General features: G+C 43.8%; 1 protein-coding gene across 1 annotated transcript; it reads left to right on the top strand.

Annotated features, from left to right (window-relative positions):
- Positions 1-1,579: 1,579 nt before the first annotated feature.
- TMEM100 (transmembrane protein 100) lies at positions 1,580-9,177 on the top strand. Its single transcript, XM_059828276.1, has 3 exons — positions 1,580-1,672; positions 4,504-4,688; positions 8,007-9,177. Exon 3 carries the CDS (start codon positions 8,069-8,071, stop codon positions 8,471-8,473), a length of 405 nt encoding a protein of 134 aa, XP_059684259.1. The 5' UTR covers positions 1,580-1,672; positions 4,504-4,688; positions 8,007-8,068; the 3' UTR covers positions 8,474-9,177.
- Positions 9,178-22,932: the final 13,755 nt, after the last annotated feature.

Below are 22,932 nucleotides of genomic sequence, written 5' to 3'. Positions count from 1 at the left end.
GGATTTCTGGTAGACACAGGAAAATACTTACACTTCCATGCAGAATACTGGCAAGGCCACATCTGAAAAAATTATGATTGAAAATAAGACTGAGAGAGTCTGATTTCTTTCTCTTAGCACATTAGAGGGTTAATTGCCAAAAGAAGGAAGATCTATTTCAGCCAAAGGCTTGTTTATCCATGTATAATTGCGTAGGAATACGTGCAGCTAGAAACAAGATTGAGGTTCCTAGGTACCAGCAGAATAAGGCTCATAGCCTTCCAACCAGAGGAGTAGGAAACCCATTTGGTTTGAGGTGGAACTTGCCAAGTTTAATAAAGATATTACCTGGCACGGCTGCCTGTATTAGGAAGGACTGGACTTAATGGCCCAAGACATCCTCTCTAATGACAGTTCCCCTCAGATCCATTTCTGCTGAAATGCCAAAGTATTTGGAGGGAGCACTAGCAAATGGGAAGAAAATGCCAGTTTCTTGTATAAAGCTATGGAGCTCTTCCAGAACCCCCTGGCTGATTCGGCTGGAGGAGATGAACCCTTGGCAGGATCTCCATCACTGGGGAGTTCTTAATGATACACAGGGTGAAATCCTGGCCCCTGTGAAGCTGATGGAAGTTTTGCTATTAATTTCTGTGAGGCCAGGATTTCACCCTGGAAAGGGAGTCAAAAGTACATGCATGCTTTCAGAGACAGAGTGGCTGATTAAATACATCTGGTGCACTGCTCTTTTATCAATCATTGATAAAATAGTGCCTTTTAAAGATAAACTTTGGGTAAACTTAACTGCAAAATTTAAACACGTCCTTTTACAAGACTTAAAAGCAAAATTTGTCTGCTTTTTGTCCGAAAAGAACAGAAATCATGGTAAAAAATAACACATACCCATACCCATCCACTCCAAACCCCTGTAGTATTTGGTGTTCTGCTGAAATGACTGATTAATGCATAGAAAAGCCAGTTAAAATATTTCTAGATGACACATAAAACTTTATCCTCTACGGATGATATTCAAACTGTGTTCCTCCTCATCTAATTCCCCAGCAGTTAAACACCAGCTAGGAGTTCATCTGGATTTCAGCGCGGACTGTGCTGTCGCAGGACCACCCAGCGCTGCCGCTGCTGACAGCCCAGAAGGGCTCGGGGCAGCAGCGAGCCCCGATCACCGTGTGCTGGTACCGCTGGGGCCGGACACCCGGCACTGGTGGTGTGCAGGGCAGAGAGGGCTGGAAAATGCTCTCCCAGGCCCCGTGTTTAACCTGACACGGCCAGGGTGTGATGCAGAGCCTTGCCGCGGTGCGTGACCTGGCAAAGCCGGAGACACGCATCTCCGCCGCCTGCGCATCTCTGAAATGGGCATCTGAACCGTGCAGCGCCAGCACCGCCGGCCCGGACAAGCGAAACCGCGGAGGGCAGGGCAGCCTCCCTGCTTGCCCTGCCCAGCCTGGCCTCTCAAGGACAGCCTTCCTCCCGGCCGCCCTCCCAAAGCAGAGCGGGACCTTCCCCGGTGCGTGCCGCCCCGCCCGCGGCAGCTCCCGCCGCTGAATTTGCTCCGGTCCCTTAATTGTTTCGCTCTCACCAAGAACTTTGTTTACAGTCCCTTGTGCAGCGAGCTGCATCCCCCTCTTATGCTTGCTCCGGGCTAGTGTCCGCCGCAGTCCCGTCCGGCAGTCGGGAGGTAAGGCACGGCACGGCACGGCACAGCACAGTGTGGCATGGCATGGCATGGCATGGCATGGCATGGCATGGCATGGCATGGCATGGCATGGCATGGTCTGGCACGGCACGACTCTGCACGGCACGGCTCGGCATGGCTCGGCTCGCAGCCGCTGGACCCGCACGCCCGGCGCCCCCGCCGGCTTCTCGGTGCCCGCGGGGCTCCGGCCCCGCTGCTACCGCGGCAGCGCCCGGAGCCCGGCTCCCCGCGCCGGCGGGGCGGGCTGGGGTTGCTCGGGCGCTCCAGGGAGCCTCTCCGCTCCGGCCGGCGGGTCCTGAGGCGGTTCCTAACACCGCTCTCTCCTGTGTGGCACAGGGCTTTTCCCGGGGGATGGATACTACAACTGAAAGCTTCGGGGTCTCCGCAGTCGGAGGCGCTCCCTGCGTTGCAGATCGGCGTGTGCCCCCGCGGAGTTGTGCCTTCTCGTTACTGCGGGCTGTATAGCAGAAAGCGTGCATAAAGCTTTCCTCGCCTGTTCGCCTCTCTTCTCTCTTGCCTAGGTGCTCGGGGACAGGCGTGACACGCAGCGGTTTACCCTGAGTGTGTGTGGCGTTTTACAGACGGGTTTGAAAGTTTTGCAGTTTGCGGGTAACAGAGTGTGTGGAGGGGTTTGGTTGGCTCCCATCCTGCCCTCCAGCTACTGCTGAAAAACGAAAAAGGTGTGAGAGCTTGAATCCGGTAACTGAATTACCTAAAAACTTGGTGGTGGAACTTATTGGCATCCCGGGGCTCCGACAGTTGGCATGGGTGTAATGTGTTCTTCTCCTGCCTCTGTAGCTCAGGGCCTGATCCTGGAGTCTTGTAAGTACAAATTCTAGTTCTGTATTTCCAGGAGAGTTCACATGGGGAAGAGCTGTGGGATTGTGTTCAGGATTACTGTAGTCTGTTGAATTCCAAATGAACTCTGGCTCTCCTTCAGTACAGAAGGACTCCTTGTGCTGTTTTTTCCATAGTCACTTCAATGCAAAACCAGTGTGAAACATCGGCATAACGATTTATTGGAATTTTACATAAGCAAAAAAGGGTGTCTGAAATACTGTGCAAGATACAGAGAATCAGGTCCAGAGCCTGAAGGCAGAAAAATTGTATGTGTCACACTGGTTCCGAGTAAAATGCAAAAAAAGGGGAAAGGATTGTAGTGGCTGAGAAATACCAGCTCTTTGCACTTGCACAGAGATATTCAGTGGGTGGGAAGCCTCCTGAGAGAGCACCGCATTGAAATGATTCAGAGTTAAAATATTGGAAGCTTGATGTACAGATTTCATGTGTTTCTGCTTCTCAGCTTTGTGGTGAGGGAGAGAAGGAGAAGGGAAGAAATCCTGTCTATAAAAAGTTGCTCTGTCAGTCAGTTTTTCTGATAAAGACATTCCTTTTTAAAAGTTACCAAAACTGTATGTAGTCAAGGGCAAATACAAATAAATTAATCAGAGCAATTAATCCTTTCGAAGAATGATGCTAGCAGAGTGGCTTAGGGGGCACAACTGCCCTGGGAAGAGCTTTTCAAACAAATGTAACCATTCTTGTAATACGAGTGGAAGTTGACTGCAAGATAGTTTCAGAGGTCTGCTTTTGTTTTAATGTCATCTAGATTATTTATCTAAAGTGTGGGGGTTTTTCTGCATTTCCCTCCAAACTTTTTCAAAAAGTCAAACTAGTTGCTTGGTAGTGTGCACAAGAATATAGTCAAGAAGATAAGCAAGGAAACTTCCTTATTATTAGCTAACTTCAATAATCAGCTAAATATACTTTAGCTATGTCACAGGCTTATTCCAAGGATCATCTAGAGAAGAATAGCAGCAGTTTGTGCCTGTACATGTTTGTGTTTGTGAAATGTTAGCATGGTCTAAATAACTTAAAAAGAGAAAAAGCCCTTAAAGTTTATCATTACATGAACTTATTCTCATCCCCACTCAGAAGCTCCTGCTTCAGTGTCAAAATGATCTTCCATAATCATGCACATATAGAAAGGGAATGTTGAATAAGATTAGCAACATAAATCTCTGCTGCTTCATAAGTTTTACCCAGCTGCTTGGTGATTACACAGCTGTTTCTGCAGTTGATAACAATTTCCATCACTCGATGCTTTCTGCGGAGTTGTGACAGTGCTCTGCTGCAGATTCTGCCTTGTCCCTATTTGAGTTATGAATCTTGTTTTTAAAAAATCCAATAACAGAAATGAAGAAGAATAAATATAATGGAATCATGTTTATTAGAATGAGTTCTTGGACTCAGTTTGCCTTTTTTTTTTGCGAGGAGTTTTGGGGGTTGTATTACTTAGGTTTTTGTTATAGCAGAATGGGCTTTAAAGGGTTTTTTAGCAGAAAGCATGTTGTCACTGTCAGTTTACAGATAGGAAAACCAAAGCACAGGGAGTTGAAATTATTTGCTCAAAGAAACTGGAGACAGAAGAGACAAAAACCCAAGTATTCCAAGTCATGATTTGGTTCTTTGATTTGCATAGGTGAAGTGAGCAATAGAAACTAAGTTAAACAAGATTTTTAACCACAGAAATTCATGTGCATTACCTTTTCCTACCTAGTTCTTTCTGGGGGACTTGCCTGGGTTGTGACACTTATCATTGAGACGTCACATCATCAAAGGAAAATGTTACATAGGGCCAGAAATGGGTGGCTGCTGCCAAGAAAAGAGGCAGAAACCACTAGGAGAGCCAGAGGGAGAACATCTTCTGCTTCGGTTAGGTTAGGAGCAGGGGTCAGCATACAGTGGGAGCTTTTTCACGCAGGAGTTTTGTTCTTAAGAAGCTGATAAATATCCAACAACTTTTCTTGTAGGAAACTTTCATGCTAGAATATTGTCACCTCCAATTCATCATTCAGCAACATCTGACACTTCAAAGCCTGGAGCGGCTCTTACTGCTGCATGACTCTGCCTTGAATTGACATATGAGACATCTTAAGCAGTCTTCCTCTGCTTACTGAGCCAAGGGATTTGTTACTATGGATTTCTCATGGACCTGGTAGGTGTGCATGCTGATGGATTTCATGTCTTTTCAGTAAATCTCAACTTATTAGTGGGTAAAACATTGCTTTCGCCTTTATCCAGCGTTAGCCAAAGATTGCCACAGAAACACATTCTTCCTCCAAGTCAAAGTAGTTCCTTAAGAAAGTACTTCTAGTATGATTAGTGAGAGGATGCTGGTGTTGCTGGGTATCTTTGCCTAAATTTCTTACCCTGAAACTTGAACCAAGTCACCTGTTGGCGTAAGTCAGAAGTGACTTTGCTGGCAATGAAGATCTAATGCCCTGTTTTCTAGGGCTGAATACCTTTACTCACACTTCAAATAGGTTCTGTTGTTTATTTAATTTACAGTATTTCAATAGAGGTTTGTTTATTTGTTTTATATGAATGCTTGTCTGCTTACATCCTATTACAGGCAAGAACTGTGCTCCTCAGAAGTCAACAGGTATTTTGCCATTGACTTAATTTTGGTAGTTTATGAGATTTTCTTAAAAATTCATGTTAGTTTTGACTGTATAAATATATCTTCTTTCTTCATAAATCTATGTACAAGATGTCTAAGAGATTTAATGCTCATTGGGGATATACCTGAAACAGAGGGATAAGGACTCTAGACAGGAGTAAATATACTTTGATTGAATGTTAAAGTTTTTCAGAATAACCGTGTTTATTATGAGCCCAATCCAAAGCCTTTTCAAGTTATTGGGTAGTTTCCCTATTTCTGTGACTCTTAGAGAGAGTATTTGGACTTTAGTCCAAATAGTTATTACAATGTATTTGGAACTAAAAGACCTTTTATATGGAAAATGGTTCACTTTTTTCCTCCCTCAAATTTAATAATAAAATATTGAACAAATTGAATTTGGCTAATGGTAAGATCAAAAAAAAGGTGACATTTGGGGACCACATTCTCCCATTGTGCTAAACTTCTGTAACGTTTTATGAATAAGTAATGCAGCAACATAATGGCACCAGTGTGAGACTCACTGCCATGTAAGTGATTACTGAAAATGCAGAACTTGGGCTCAGATCCATGTGGGGATGGATCGATGGAGATCCATGTGGGGACAGATCAATGGTGCTCTAGAGCAACCCCATGGCTTTCCTGGGCTCTTTCAACTGATACAAAAGGTACTTAATCATGCGTTAGAATTCAAAGGATGAAGCGACAGAACCCTGGAGAACCTAAGTTATCTAAGGTGTCAGCACAGGTATATTTGCTTTGTCTGATAACCACTGATCAGATCCCCTGCCTGCCCTTGGAGATACCAAGTACCTTCACAGAAACACACAGAATCACAGAATGGTTGAGGCTGGAAGGGACCTCTGGAAGTCATCTGGCCCACCCTCCATCCCGCTCAAGCAGGGTCACGTAAAGAAGTCTGCCCAGGACTGTCCAGATGGCTTTTGAGTATCTCCAAGGATGGAGACTCCAAAACCTCCCTGGGCAACCTGTTCCAGCACTCAGCCACCCTCACAGTGAAAAAGTGTTTCCTGATGTTCAGATAGAACCTCTCGTGTTTCAGTTTGTGCCCATTGCCTCTTGTGTTGTCAGTGTGTGTGCTCAGTGTGCGCTCGGTTGAGTTGTGCTCAGTGTTGTCATTAGGGAGGGAAAGGCTACTCTGTCTTGTAGCTGCTGAGCCCCTTGCAGGATTGAGCCCTGAAGATAGCTGTGTACAGCAAGATACAACATTGAGCTGAGCACTCTTCCTTACAGCAGTAGAACAAAAGCTTTGTCAAACCACATCTGAACTTTCCTTCTCTCATTAGGGTTCAAGGAAACTCAGGTACAAACCCTCTGACTAGATACAGAGTATAGCCTGTTTGCGCGTGTGTTCAAAAATAGTGAAATCCTCCTTCTCGCAAAATACACAGTCCGTTACATGAGGTACTGAGATACAAAACCAAGGGCTGTCCACAGTGGACGAATATATCTTAGCAACAAGGGTGGGAGTGGTGGGAAAGGAAAAGGAGAATACAAGTATCTGGCAATTAGCTTCCTAGTCACAGATGTGAAGGTGATAAAAGTGATAAAAGCATTACTGCATTGCCAACGCTCTTCCTTGCTCTCTGAGCTGCATACCATGCTGCTCATAGGAGCAAAAACTACACAGCCCGTACCGGAGAGTGGTGGAGGAGTCCTGTGAGCTACTCCCAGCAGGAGAACCCAGTGGTTCCCCAGTGTCCCAGTCTCTGTTGTATGTGGTGGGGTGCACTGAGCGCACAGCCTGGTCCAAGGCAGCACAGCCATGGTGGCCTCAGCATTGTCAGAGGCTCACTGCAGACTCCAGGGCGGCCCCCACAGCCGCAGGGTCCCCGTGAGATGGCAGAGGTCTGTCATGGCAGCCTGTAGCAGTGGAGAGTCAAAGGCTCGTTGTGCCCTGATCAGGTGGACTCCCGTTCTGCACTGGGCTCCATGGAGCCAAAAGCTATTTTGCCTCATAATGCAGCTGCAATCAAACTGTGCATGCTGTCTGTAGGACTGAGAGTGTGTATACAATACGGAGACAGGAGGAAAGCAACCTACTGTAACTAAGATGAATGAATATGACTGTAAATCTCCCTCCCACACAGCAACATGGATGTGATTTCATGGACGTATAAGGCACCCATTATGTTTGCATTAAGCCAATTTAAATGGCAAGCTGACAGTCTGGCACTGGTGTTGCTGTAACGGTAGGTTCACCAGCTTTCAGCTGGTGTTTGCTGAGCGCGGGGAGCTGTCTTCATCCCCATTCCCCCCACATCCATACCTAGTCATGACCATTTGAATTTTTTTGCTAAGTAGCACTTGCCTTGACAAAGGGTTCACTGTTCAGTCCTGTTTTCTGCTGGGCCAGTTCTTGCTCATGTTATTGTGATCTGCATTGGAGCAAATCTGGGTAATGTGTGTGTATAGGTGTATATATAAACAGTGTGAAAAAGTGTGTGAGCAAGAGTAGAATTTTTAACCATAACAGCCTATGAACTTCATCTCCTTGTCAGAAGATAATAATGCCATTGAAATCTAAATTGCATCCAGAAATACTGACTATAGGATGTAACTTAAAGTGGGATTTGGCCCACAACGCTTTAAGGTTGGTGTCTGTCTTGATCTGTGACTGTTCTTTCTAGCACTTATGCACATGCTGATGACTACCGTAACAATTGATTCAGATCCAGCACAATCAAGAGGGTTAGAATTAAGCTTGTGCATAAATCCTTGCGGGGTCCAAGTGTCTGCTTGTTTGCAGTCGCACATGGGATACTTCTGTGTCACCCATTTGTCACATAATGGAAACGCTTCTTAGTTGAACTCATGCTCTTCTCTCCACAGTGCAATGTGTGTTCAGCAGAGCCTGCTCTAGCCTAAGAATTGACTAAGTCAAGACAATCAAGATGACAAACGAACCTATTAAAGAGATCCTGGGCGCTCCAAAGCATCCTGATTCTGTAACCACGGAGAAGAGTAATAACAATGACTGTGTGATAACCACCATCCCTCTTGTCAGTGAATGCCAGCTGACTGCAGCAACAGGGGGAGCAGAACTCTCCTGTTACCGCTGTACCATTCCCTTCGGTGTGGTTATCCTCATAGCCGGCATTGTGGTTACTGCTGTGGCATACAGCTTCAATTCCCATGGATCAATCATCTCCGTGTTTGGATTAGTCCTTTTGTCATCAGGACTCCTTTTGCTGGCTTCTAGTGCAGTGTGCTGGAAAATCAGGCAGCAAAACAAGAAAGCAAAGAGGCGGGAGAGCCAGACAGCACTTGTGGCAAATCAGCGAACCTTGTTTGGTTAAAGTCAACCAAGAGAAGGCTGTACAGAAGACAGAACCTTTGTAAGTCAACTTGACTATTTATCAATAGGAGAGACTGCAGGTTTTAATTTAACTTTGGAAATGAACTGAAATGAAAATGGAATGGATTAAGAAAGACTCTTAAAAACTCTGCAAGTGCTCTTAATATTTTTCATACTGCAGACTTGGTAGTGATTCTTTCCAAGACAGAAGAAAAAACACTTTTTCTTCACACAAAACACTGTTGTCATAACTGCAATCATCATAACTGCGTTTCCAACATGCTGATCATGTTGGAAAGGGAACTTGTGAGAACTAAGAAAATAATTTGAATTGACTTGAAATGCCAGAGATCTCCTTAAAATACACACTGTGACATTTGACCAAGGGAGAAGTCATAGCATTTGAAGTGACTACAAGCTTATGGCCAGATTGTCTGTGACTTAAACTGTAGCTCAAAAAAAAAAAAAGGCAATAACAAACAAAGAAACTGCAGGTTATTCAATAAGCTGATTCTTATATTTCATGTAACTTTCTCCCCCCAATATCTGTGGTACTTTCCCCCTTTTTTAAACCAACTAATATTAATTTTGTTTTACTATTGAATAGACATAGATAGAAATGTGTAATTATATTGTCTAACCTAAATAACGAGGTATGATTATAGCTTAAAACATGAGACTTTTTTTGTAAATTAAAGTGGTCAGGTTCAGCACTTTTGATTTTTTTGCTATAAAATTAAAAAGTAAATGTCATTAAAATAATATTCAGTGCTGCTAGACCTTCAGAATATTTTTTTTTATTGCTATCAGTTAGCTTGTATCTTCAATTTTGACTGCTTTATGATTCTATTTTTGTAGAAAAGCACCTGTGACAATTGCTGTCAACATACATTCTGCTGATCTCTTCCAAAAATCTCCATAGACTATGGATTTTGGTTTGATATCCCATTCCTCTTGCAGCTTGATTAACAACTCAGTTACTGAAAAATCATAACGGTTCTGCAAATGCTTAATGGCATAGTCAGCTTTAGACACAACTGTTAATAATTACTTGTGGAAGCAAAGTCATCTGTGTAGTAAGTGTTTGCTGAATGAGCTTTGGGATTACGAATCTTTAGGAAAAGCAGGTCTCAGCTGCCCCCTGTGTGTGTCCGAGATGTTTGATTCTGTAACTCTTGTGTTCCAGAGGTCTTCCAACTTTTCTCAGGTGATGAATAATTGAGGGGCTGGTCCCAAACTCCAGCAAAACAGAACATTTCTTCATCTATATCATGAAGGACAAGTAGTGCTGAGCCAAGTCACAGAGTTCCACCCCAGTGTGTATGAGACAGAAGGCGGAGGGGCTGCATGGAGTCCTCTTGCCTTTTTTTTTTTTCTCTCTCCTTTTTTTTCCCTTACTTTCTCCAGACTCAAAAGGGCTGGATGTAATTTTTGCTTTCCAGTGCTACAGCAAGCGAGGCCTGTGCTAGCGTGCCTCCTCTTTGCCCTCCGGAGCCTCTGGCATCCACGAGGGCTGTGGCGATGCTGCTGCAGAGCACGCCTGCCAGACAGGTGCCACAGGGGACAGCCTTCTGCAGGTCATCCTGGAGCCGTGTGCTTCTCCTGCTGAAATCACCCAGGCATTCTGGTTTGGGTGCCGCCTTTTCCTCTGCCCTCCATGGTTTAAGCTTGTTACATCCATAACTTATCCCCAGATTTGCAAAGTGCAGTTTGTGTTTTAAATAGAGCAAGCTATATGTATGGGAGGGGATGTTTGGAGTCAGTATTTGCGTTGCCACACTCCACGGTTACCAGACCCTATAATAAAATCACTTGCATCAGAGGAAAGCTGACAACACATTTTAGCACTTCCATAGCCCTAACTTAATCACGGCAGGAAGCTTTCCTGCTGCTAGGAGAACATGTTGCGTCACCAGAACATCTGACACCGGTGTCTAATGTCAATCACTTTGCTTAAGGTCATTAAAAATATTAGGGTGTCCCCTTACGATGTACAGGTTTTGCATAAGTGACAATTCATGGGAAATGCATAGCGTGATAAATAATGGAACAGGTGGACTAAAGTGGTGTCTTTCCTGTTTAAAATGAGAAAAGTGATTGACATTAGCAAAGCTGGATAAGCTAAATAGGGCTGTTTTTTTTTTTTTCCCCTGGGAACACAATAGTTTTTCTGACTCCTTCTTCCCCCTCCCCATTTCTTTTTCCTCAGTGGAATTTTGTGGGCTGCCAAGGAGAGAATTGCAGGGGCTGTAGAGATGCAGTGACTTCTACTACACACGTGTAGCGGCTCAGCCCCATGATTCCCAGGCTGAGCCCCGAGCAGAAGCGGCCTGTTGCCCTCTTCGGAAGTCTTTCCCATACACGGGTCCTCCTTTCGCCATTGCTGTGATACCGGCGAGCTTGCGTACGGCGTGTGGAAGGAAAGTAGAGGTGCAAGGTGAAGCTCTGCTCCAAGTCAAAAGAAAAGGCCAAACTCAGTGGAATGGAGGCAATGGGTTTTTGGGAGCAGACTTTTCAGGAAGGGTAAATAAGAGTGAGTAAAAGTCCCTCTGCTGCTACTAGAGTAGATTTCCTTTCCCTCATCTCTGTTCTCTTTTATATTCACACTGCATATACAAGGTTACAGCAGAGTGCGTGTACCACCCTCTGCCTTGGTAATTATGGGGCATCTAGGCATTAAGCAGCACGTAAGCAGTGACAGACAGCATTGCAATGACCCTAGGCATGATCCCCTAGCATAGCAAAGCTTCAGATACAGCATGGTATCCCATAATAACAGCTAGCTGGCAGGTTGAGAGGCCTCTAGGTAATATGGGGCTGCCATAGCACACACCGCTGAGCTCAGTAGCATCTGCTGTATCCTAGTGAGACAAGGTACATCCATCTTCATATCAAGCAGTGAGTGAAAGTCTGTGCAAGAATTCAGTCTTGTTTGTCCTTTATTCAGAGAAGTAAAATAGTAACTTTATGGAGAAGAATTCCAGCACCTGGTCCTGATGTCCTGCAGGAGCAAGGCAAAGGTTGTGAACAGCTAGTCAGATACCTTGTGCTGTTGAAGGTGTTTTCACATGTTTCATCACTAAATTGCCATATGGCCTTAGAAACTGACACAGACTTCTCCACCCTGATTTGTGTGCGTTGATTTTGGGACAATCTGAAGTACTAGTACCATCTTTTCTGAATGACCAATGATGATATCCAGCACAAGTCTCACAGTCTGTGTTTTTTCTTCCTGCAAATCTACGGACATTTTCATTATTAGCCTCTCTCTCCCTGCACCCCTTGCCCAGATTGCAACACAGGAACAACATGTTCTTCTTAGGACTTAAAAAACAAACAATGGGAGAGGTGCTACGTGAGTACAGTGTGTCAGGCTTAGCGCATTCATTTTTCCAGAAAATGGTGATATTGTTAGATCTGAAATTTTTTTTACAAGGGCACATTCACAAAGCTTTTACAAGGGTCAACCCCCTCAAACTGCTCAGCTACAAACAAAAAAAGTTCTGCCTTAGCTTTTGAATCCCATGACCTAATCTGGATTCGTTAGGGGTTTCAAGCCTGGATGCTGGATCATGCAATCCACCAAGTCTTTGATATAAAGCCATTTGGAACTCCACAATTGCTGTTTGGTGTTTCTCATGGGAACCTGACAGGCAAAAGTCATCCCGGAGGATGCAACCCTGTGGAGATCACAATGACTTTCCAGTTCAGAAACACCTTCCCTTCTGGTGTGAAAAGGCTTTGACTGCGACAAATGGTGTTTCGGTTCTGGGAGAGGTTGGGTGGGAGCTGATGCAAATTTTATTGTCACAATTGCTTGTCTCTCCCTTCCTGAAAGCTCTGGCAGCATTGCGCAAGCAAAATTGCCCTCACAAGGATAGAAAATTATCTAATAGGGGAATTGCGCTGGTGCACCGGGCAAATGTTACGGGGATCTTAAATAATAATTTCAAAACCTAAGCACAGGAAATTGTGTCTGTAACTACACCCTGTATTGCTATTGTACACAAAGCCAGTTATAGCCTGGGACAGTATTTTAAAATAATAATCAGTTTGGTATGACAATGCTTAGTATTTGTTCAAGTCAAAACGCCCAATTTACGATTCCCCAGTCACTTAACATGTCATGTTTTGTACGTGACTGTGGTTCTAATACCATAATTTGCCAGGTTTAAAAAAAAAAAAGAGAGAGAGAGAGAAAGGTTAGTTTCGTGGACTTGTGTCAAGAATTAAGTTTCTCTGCCTTGGACACTTGGGAGAGCTCCTGTTACCAAATAACTAATATGTACAATATTACTGCAGCTCTACAGAATAGGAATCAGGCTCAGAGTACGGAATGAAGAAGGGCCTGAGAGTTTCATCAGGATCCGGAACGGTCAGGCTGGGAACAAGCCCTCTGGAATATCCCTTATTCCTGCCTCAGCGTGGCTTATGCAGACTCAAAGTCCAGGGCTACCACTCCTCTAATATCTGAGATGGAGGTTGTCACATATTATTAGCAGGTTTCACCTAATTTGTTTTTACAATGAATGGGCTCCAAAATAAGAAGAGCAGAACAATATTGGCAGCCATCATTTTGCATATGTATTTCCAATACCTCTGATGCTTTTAGACTGTAGGATGTTTTAGCTAGATCAGTATAAATCTTTGTCAACTACAAAGGACTTTTATATGTAAAAGTAGATTAACATATCAAGAATTGCACTGTATGATGTGAAAAATTATACAAATCCTGGCAAAACTCTATGTGTAGACTAAATCTTACAGGCTAAACCACATGGGAGAACAATGGTCTTAAACTGCAGAATCAACTTGAATTTTTGGCTTTTATTCAGGTTGTTGATGTCACTATTAACATGACAGAGGACCTAATCCTTCCTCTTGTGAGCAGCCAGTTGGAGTCCTATTGTCCTAACTTGTGCATCCAAAAATTTGCATTTGTGGCAAACATGGCATTTTTGAAAAACACTTTTTTTGGATTGATTGCTTGCACTTCTTAACTCTTCTGTGCTTTCTAGAGTAAGAGGAAAAAAGTATTAAACTTTAAAAACAGAGAGGAAAAGAGGAAAGAAAGAGAAGAACACAAACCAGCAAATGTTGGACACTGCATAAAGCTATGGAGGAATAGCAGAGCTTTACAGTAGTGCATTGTTGAAAGACAGAGACTTTTTAAAATATGTAAGTCTTGTTTCTGATACATCTTTGGCTGTATCCTCAGTTTCATTCTTATAAAATGCCTGAAGTCCCCAGGTTAACATCAGTCTTAGATCTCACCTCATATTTCTTTTCCTTTTCTGTTTCCCAGGAACCAGTTAGCTCAGCAAAAGGCAGAAGTTTAATTTCTTAACATCTTTTGCAATCTGACTGAAATCAAACGGCCATTTGGGATTTGCAGAGCCAGTGGCCCTGTGGTTTGTAAGTTATAAGGCATTCAGCCACAGTCTTCTCTTGAAGAGGTAGGCACTATATAGAAGTAAAGATTTCTGTACTGCAGCAAGAGATGTCAGTGAATAATCTATTAAAAAAAAAAAGTAAATAGCACCAGAGCAGTCCTTCACCACCTCTTCTCAGCCACATTCCCTTTCAATCTGAAGGCCCGAGTTTGTGAATAGAGTTAACAGCTTTCCTGGAAAACTGGCCCATGACATTATTTCCTTGTGAACTCCATCCACCTGTCATGTTAGGGCTTGGTGCGACGCCAGCACTGGCAGGAAATAATAGGCAGCAGGATGCTGGTGTGTGTCGATGGCCCTGACCCTCCCATTCCTGAACATGAATAAGCTTCGAGCTCACAAGGCGTCACAGCAGCACGGCTTCTGGGCCCACAGAAACGCATGGGTGGGATGCACAGCCACTAAAATAACATCCAGCCCGCCGAGCCGCAGCAACAGAGCTGCATGGGAAGAGATGGTGTCACATTCTCGCTGCCTGCTGCTCTTTGTTCTCTGGCCTGCGCTCTGGCTGTGCTGTGGATAGTACAATGACTGCTTAACAAAGAAAAAAACGTACAAAGAACGCCTGTATGTGAATTAGCTGAGATTCCCCAAAAGAACACAAAAGCTTCATTGAACAACTTTCACCACTTCTCCAGGGAAATGCACTGGCGAGGGAATATAAACTATCAGCTTGAAATGGTTTGCAGCTAGCTTTCTCCTAATACTGCACCGTTGTCCCTGGGAAAGGTAGTTCAGTTCAGTATTTAGCAGGACAAACTTTTGGGAGATTAAGCGGTGAGTTAGGGGAGCCCACATCATCCCTTAAGTGAGACTTGGGTTCAGTTTGTGATGTTCTCCGAGACTACCCAGCAGTCCCTTGCCGATCTAGGTAGTTGGCATCCCCAAATCCTTCATAAACTTTGGACAGAGTGCAGAGAGGTGGATGGGAATACTTCTTATTCCCACTTTCCCCTCTGCCAGACCACATGTGACAAAATCTGTTTAGGTTCTCATATGGCAATTCCTCTCTGAGGCACTCAGAGTATTAATCTGGAATCATAGTCCCCATGGTCCTCATCTCAAAGGTGTAGGAGATAGCTGTCCTCTCCTGAAGTACATCTCGTTTTTAAGCCCAAAGTCTCTTGACAATTTTTTAATATCTTGAGCTGCTCTGTATTGGTTAAAAAAAAAAAAAAGAGAAAGTAAAGATTATACATACACACGCACCTATGCTTCTTTGACTACACATAGGGAGAAATAGCCTGAGATATGTATACTTCTAATGCTTGCAGCATAAAAATTCACTCCCCCAAAGGAAGCTTCTTCCCAGGACTGATGGCCAAGAGCCAGAATAATTGCTGGAAGGGCTGGGCATTTTGGGGCTGCAGCTGAAATGAAAGTTTATTGTAAGCCAGTGCTCACCACCTCCCCACTCCCTTTGCAGCCTGATGGTTAAGAAATGTCTGATCCCACAAGCTAGTTCTGGCTTCTTGTGGTGAGATGTCTGCTCCTCTGAATCAAGCCATGATCATTTTTCCTCATCTTCCACGCAATGGAAGAGCTGAATTCCCACTGCACTTCACATCATGTAACTCAAGAGCTCCTCGGTTAAGAGTGCTGGCGTCAGATACGCAGTCTGTGTGAATAGGCTTAGTCCCACTGGAATCGATGGGGCATGTTATGTATGACCATCTGTGTTGCCACTTCTGGTTTGTTTTTAGCTAAATAGAGACAAAGAAAATGTCATTCTTTGCCTACCAGCTGATGGTGCTTCAAAGAATGACCTCTGCTATCACACAAGCAAAGGGCTTTTCAGCATTCACTCCAGCTTGTAAAATAAATTTGTAAAAAACCAGCCTGATCTCTTAGCCATTTCCCTATAGAGAGTTTTCATAAGAAAGTCAAATGACTGGATCAATTGTTGCCTGATCTGGAACAAAACTGGTATAGCTTAAGTTTAATGAAATCCAGGCTTGAAGCAAACCATCCTGTCACCCCTTACCCTTTTTGCCCAAAAGCAAAACTGCTGAAGTGAATAATGTCATTCCTGTGCAAAGATCAGAAAGATGAAGTTATTGCTAACATTTCAGCTCTTGCAAGATGAGTGAGTAAGTGTAACAGGACCAACACCTTCATTTGCCTTTTAAAATTAAACAAACAAACAACTAGAAAACAAGCTTTTCTTCCCTTGGCAAAATATTTCAGTTCGCCCGTCACAGCAGCTGGGACACGGCAGGTGTCATAGCCTCCATTGCCGCCAGCTCCAAGTATTGTGAAAGAGGTAAACCATCAGTGTTAGGCACAGTGTCCCCATCACATTCACTGACTTGCTCAAGTCCTGCCCCACTGTGTGCTGACATCAGTGGGGCTAAGATGGCTTTTCTGAGCAGCCACCTCTTCCTCACTGTAGCTTGGGCTGCTTGATCATGCCATGCAGGACTAGAGGGACTTAGCCCCAGACACAGAAAAGTGCAGTTGGACTGTGAAGTGACCAGAAGTGAAAAGCATCAAGCCTGAAGCTCAGGATGGGCCAAAAAAAACCCCAGGGAGAATCCATGTGCACATGTGTGTTTTGCTCATACTAACATTAAAGCAGAGGTAAGTACTCCAGAGAAGGACCGAAGCACATTGGCAAACAGCTTGGAAAGGCTTTTACCATTGCTGCTGCTGATGTATCTGTTCCCTGGCTAGATAAAGGGCTTTGTTTTGCTTTGTATAAAGCAGATGACAGTCAGGAGACCTGGGCTCCACACAGAGTGTTGCCGGACACTGTGGAGCATCTGATGTATCACAGTGTGGCTGCTAATGCACCTCTGGTGGTGGCTTCGTGGGGCTTCAGGGGAACTGGTCATTAGATCATTTCCCATGGGCCACCAACTGGGGACTTGATCGGATGGTATCAACTTTCACTTCGGTCCTTGGTCAAAATGGTCAATAAAAACCATTCCCCTGGTGGTGGTAAAACCATTTGTGCTTCTGTTGAAGAAATACTACTGAATCGCCTTTGTAATACAACAAGCTCTTCCCAGCCAGAGCTGCAAAATTTGAAACTGGCACCAGAACCGGCCATTACTGAAGAAGACAACTGCACAGGAGTTGGCAGACAGACATTCCTCTACCCAGCAAGTCGTGTTCTACAACTGCCCTGGATCTCAGCACTTTTCCAAAACTTTGCTGTGTTTTTACAGGAGTCAGATCTCTTAATCCATTAACTTTAGGTGTATTTTCTGTTAGCTTCACACTGAGCTAGAGAGCGACCAGAAAGTACAACCGATGGCTGTGCATGACAGAGCAGGGTGCTAAGGGGGAACTGGGGGGAACTGGGACGTGCATGGCCCCATTTCCCGGGGGCAACAGCTGCCTGCCCCTGCTGAGCCAACCTTTGTGTACCGGTCCTGCAGCCCTGAGCCCTCTCCCGGAGGCACGGTGACACCGCTGTGCCAGAACAGCGCCTCGCACCGGGTCCCCCACGCCGCCGCGCTGCCGAGAGCTGCCGGCCGAGCCGAGCCGAGCCGAGCCGAGCCGAGCCGAGCCGAGCCGCCGGCGAAGCCCTTCGCCCGGCCCGAAGGGCCCGCGAGAGCCACCCAGGGACACAAATTTGGGATTTTTTGAGCGCCACCTACTGGAGTTTTATCTGTTTCCTACTTGTTTGCACACCGAGTGTACGGCTTATGTATTCACGCATAGACAACACTCTGTCTTAAGAGGTATGAAGGATTTCAAACTGAGGAGCAGAATGAGAAGGTACAACTTCAGCACCGTGGTGCTCCCACGGCGGATAGGCATACCTACAGTGTCACAACAGGCACTTCTCCGTGCTCCCGTGCTTTCATGTTTCTGATAGTCTTTAATTTCCCAGGGTGAAAAATTTCCAAATGCTAGAGTTACAGCTGGTCAGAAAGTCCCAAGTGAATAGTCCTCCACTGAAAAATGATGGTCTGATTAACTCATAGAAATATAACAATTTTGTTGCTTATTCATTTTTAGAGGAAATTCTAATCATTGTATTAAGACATTTAATTTTCAACTGCATTGTTTTTAGAAAATTGAAAAGAGAAAGGTGACAGGAAACATTTTCATCATGCTGAAATGAAATATTATACACATATATGAAAGCTGTAGACCTAAATCCATGCATAGATAAGCTCCTTGAGACTGAGATTTGCATCCTGATTTGGGAAGGTAACAAAATGAGAACAATCCTGGAATTTTTCATGGATTGAAATTCCAGACTGCAAAGAGCTCTGATCCCTGAATTTTTATTTCTCTATTCTATGTTGTTTTGAGAGAAAATAACCTGACTTGGGAAATTCTTTCTCTCCATTTCTGTCCGTGCACACACTGCTGATACCTTACTAAACCCTGATTCTGCCGACGTACTCAGTTCAGCAAAGCAGACTGTTGGCAGTTTCAGTTTCCTGTAGCAGAGGCAAACCTTTTGTACTTTTTCCCTTTGGGCAATTTTCTTTTTCCCAGTGTTAGAAGTGTGCGAGGTCTTTCCAGCTGGGAAACGCACGTTGCAGGCAGCGAGGCTGAGCGTACAAACAGAAAGGAGTCTCAGTGCAAGTTACGACACCGACATCTGGCATATAGATTTGACGTCTCTGTCGCCTCCTTTGCTGGACAATGCTCTTGTCCCCAGAGTGAAGTCTTTGTTAAACGCTGGAACTCTGCAAATGTGACTGGCACCAGCTCTGCAGAGTGCTTTGACAGAGTCCTCGTTTGCACAGATCTGTCATTGGAAAGAAGTAAAATCTTCTCAGAACTCCCTAGCATCATGCCCTGAACATCAGGTATTTGGAAAGCCAGCCCCTCTTGCAGAAAGCTATCATCTGAACACGGGACAGCAGACATACAGTTGAGGTGAAGAACAGTTTGGAGCAAAGGAGACAGAAAAGTGGAAGAGAACTAATAGTCACAGCTTGCTCTCCAAATTAACTGTTGCAAAAAATGGCCAGTTCATATCAGCAGTTGGAGGGCTGTTCAGGCTCGGGCACTGTTAGCTCCTTATGTTGACACACCATCTGTGGGGGATGACTGCTATTTCCATCTCACTCAGCCACTCATTTTAGCTGCTTTGGGACAGGCTAGCTGTGCAGAGGGATCATTTAATCACAAGGACAAGTCTGAGGAGGAGCCATGTGAAGGACACCCTGCGAAGTCACTCTGCACTTTCTTCCCAGCTTAAAAGTGGTAGCAGAAGGAGGGTTGTTCTGTGAGTGTGATGGTGCTTGGGGATTTATATTTAATTTCTAGAGCTGCCCTGGAGTGAGGCCCTTCCAGTCTTTGTGGTGTGTGTGGAACACACCACAGATGGTGCTTTTTGACCTGCCTTGCTGCTGAGACTGCGAGTTCCCTGGAGCAGGGCTGCCCCTGCCCGTGCAGACGCATAGGGCACAGCGCAGCAGCGAGCAGCCGCCTCCAGTGGGTCCAATGCCCATGCAGCTCCAGCAGACCAGCAAGGTGTTCAGGAGGCCAATCGCACAAAAGCCCCTGGAGAACAAGTATTACAGGCAGGAGAGGCGAAGAAATCCTCATTTCCAGCAGAGAGAGAGGCTGTGTGCCAGTCGTTGATAGGGGTGAGGCGGGCAGAGCCGTTCTGCATCCCCTGCACATCACAGGCAGAAGGAGCAACAGTGTAAATTCTATTAAATGGTCTGATTAGATTTTTTTTTCCAGCAAGATTTAAATCCACCTTGAAACAAAGTTTTCCCTTGGGCTAGTGCAGCAGTTCAGCTGAGCATAAAAGATGCTATTGAAGCAATTTTTGGCATGGAAGAGATTAAGTACCGTGAAGTCAGAACTAAAAGCTTGCAGTTCAGCAACATGCATAGCATGAAATTACATTCCTGAACATGTGAATTGTATCATGGTCAGAACTCATGGCCATCTGACAACTGCCTTGGGAAGTTTTATATTAAAGTCCTGTCAAGCATTACAAGTGTCCTAAAGTGATGATGGAATGACTGATTAGAGAGGGGCCTGTAGCATAGCTGGCAGCTGCTAATGAATGGCCTTGAACTGCAGAGAAATGCTCCAGGATCGTAACGGAGGAAGAACGTATTCTAAAACATTAGCTCATTTTAGAGGATTTTTAACTCTCTTTGTAAATGAGCATGTGAATCCACCAAGTGGCCTCCTTCCGCATGATCAATGAGCATACCTAGATGCTAGAAAGGGAGAAAATAAAAAGCTGCGTTGTTTTCTGAACGGAGACCTTGATAGTGGGTCCAAGAAGAGAACTCAGCTCCTGTCTCCATCTTCTCTAAATTTACTGTTTGTTGCAGAGAATGGAAAGAAAAGTCTCTACTTTTTAACAGGATCTTTTTTAATAATGGCATGTTTCCATTATCTTACTTGATGTATGAAGCATAAATAGGTAAGTTTCTCATCCATGGGTTGTGTTTATATAATGCAGTCTTATCATATGATGTTGAACATTTTGATAGTGTTTGCCAAATATAAGCTTGTGGCTCAAGTTTCTGGATATATTTAAAAATTTTCCAAGATGGGCCCATTAGCTACACTTCCCATTAGACACTTGCTCCTAACTGATGATATTAATTCTGATTTGATTTTCTCGAAGTTATTTTTTCAGGCATTATTTGTTTTGCTGTTTGTTTGTTTTTAACGTCTGTTCAGTTAAACAACATATTATCCTTGTGCATATAAACAATTGTCCTGTTATGCCTTTTCACTAAAGTAGATGAGCTTAAAATACTAATTCTCCAAGTTTAGAAATGTGCCCCGAGCAACACACCTATAAAAATATGCTATATAAAGAAACTACAGCGCTTCCTTCATTCTGAATCCACCAGACGATATCTTTGTCTCACTGGTGATAATAACACAACTTTCAGACTTCCATAAAACCGAGATTGTACCCACAGTTGTCTATCTGTTAACAACTACTTTTTCATTATAAAAGGAGTTTCATCTTCATGACAGTTTTATGGAACTGAGGAAAGAAATTTATACCATTCTCTAAATCAAAAAAGAAGACCATTTCTCTCAACCAAATTTGAGGAACTTTTTAGTAACAGATGCCTCTGGCAGAGTCACCTGGACCCAGGTCCAGAGCCCGGCAGTGGATCTTTCCACACTTTCTGTGGGTTTTATCCAAAGTGCGTAAAGAAAGAAGGTGCATTTGCTACAAGCATGAAGCTGCTCTAGAATGCGTTAAACCAATGCAACAGCAGGGAATTCAAGTTTCAGGGCTTTTTCTCATAGCGAAAGTCATTTGGCTTGGGGCCATCAATTAAGCAATCCTAAAATCCAGCAGAGCCACAGTCTAATTACAATCTAATCACATTGCAGTGAAACTGCAAAATAATCACTGTTGTCATTGCTACACAAAAGGTTGCTGTTAGCTGTCAATCTTTCTATCACCAACAGGAAAGTCAACTTCCACACTGTTTACAAGCCCCGCTTAGGGAACCTTGGGCCTAAATCCTAAACAAACTTCCTCTGCAATAATTGCTAACATAATAGCTCAACGTGGAGACTTTGTCACTAGAAGTCCATTATTCTTTAAATCGCCGTATCACAAAGCCAGCTCACTCACTCCTCTTCAACACTCCTTTTGTTTGTTCAGATGCCAGAGGTTCTTGGTAGTATCACAATGAGCTGAGAAAGCAGCCTTTCCATAAACTAGTATTACTTGAATGAATCCAAAGAATAGCAATTAAACTCAATATCAAATCCCCTTATTCCCCAGTCTACGCAGTTTATTTGGAAACCATTGAATACATTTGTTCAGATAAAAGTCACTGTGAGGATTGCACTTTGGGATGACTTTCTGCTATTGTTGCAAATTCAGCAAAGAATATACAGATGCTTAAGGTTAAACTTCGGTGCTAATGCTCTGCTGAACTAAGCCTAAGCTAATGCATGTAACTCCTGAACCAAACACTGTTCGACTTCTTGTACCTCTGCCCTTCAGTGATAGCTCAACCAGTCAAGCAGAAAGGTGAAACGAGGTGTCTTTCAAACTACACATCATGGTTCGTACAACGAAGGTTTCACAACTCATGGTCACTATGATGTATTTTTCACATAGGCCAGGGAAGGAGTTTGCATACAATGAGAATATTTTTTCTAAGTTAAAACAAAACACAGTCTTATTTCATGTCTTTCAAGGAAGGTTTGGAGGATAGCCATATACATTTTGAAATCCCTGGACCAGAAATAAGTCATTAAAACAGATTTTGCAAGATGTGGGTTTTTTACAGTAAAGGGAGGGAATGGATCTCTTGTTCATTTTGGATCCTAAGTGTAACATTTCATGACTCTCTTTCCGAAACAAAAGTAGAACAAATTGATTGCTTTAAGTGCCTTATTCAGGAACATTCCAGTAACATCACACCTTACGCTTTGGCTTCTGTAATAGCTTTTCCCTGAGCTCTTGACAGCAGGGTTCTGACTTCTGCTGAGTTAACAGCATGTTCTCTGGAGTAATGATTCTGGAGGCAATAAGGAAACTGTAAAATGGAACCTGGATACAACATGCTTGAGACCTCAGACAGACTGCTGTATATGTTGCATGGTCCGTCTTCGATTTCATGTTTAAGACTAAGGAAGCAACGCTCAGGTGCTCATTGCGCCCATTGTAAAGGTCCTTCTACATTTCTCCATGATACAAATTCTCTTGGGCTTTTACATACATGCCTGTGTGTGAATATGTATGTGTGTATATATGTGTGTGTATATATATATATATAAACCCCAACCTTTAATATTCTCCCTCCAAGAAATGATATAATCTTTAAAAGTAGTTTTATAATCAGAAGCATCACTTTTTTCACACTTTAAAGCTAGCAATTGATTAACTGAATTATTTACAGCTGCCAGTGATCTTAATTGGTTTCTAATGAACCAGAATGCATTATAAATGTAATTGCAAGTCAGCCTGAACTCCCAGTAAACTGAAGGCTCTTACTGATCTCAGTAGGATATGCAGGTTTGTAAGATTGTGATATTTTTAATTCTTTTGGTCTGAAAGAGCTGCTTCTATAATTGTTTAGTA

Source organism: Gavia stellata, chromosome 22 (genome assembly GCF_030936135.1).
Source record: "Gavia stellata isolate bGavSte3 chromosome 22, bGavSte3.hap2, whole genome shotgun sequence".
Lineage (NCBI taxonomy): Eukaryota > Metazoa > Chordata > Aves > Gaviiformes > Gaviidae > Gavia > Gavia stellata.
This window is presented reverse-complemented; position numbering and strand designations above follow the sequence as displayed.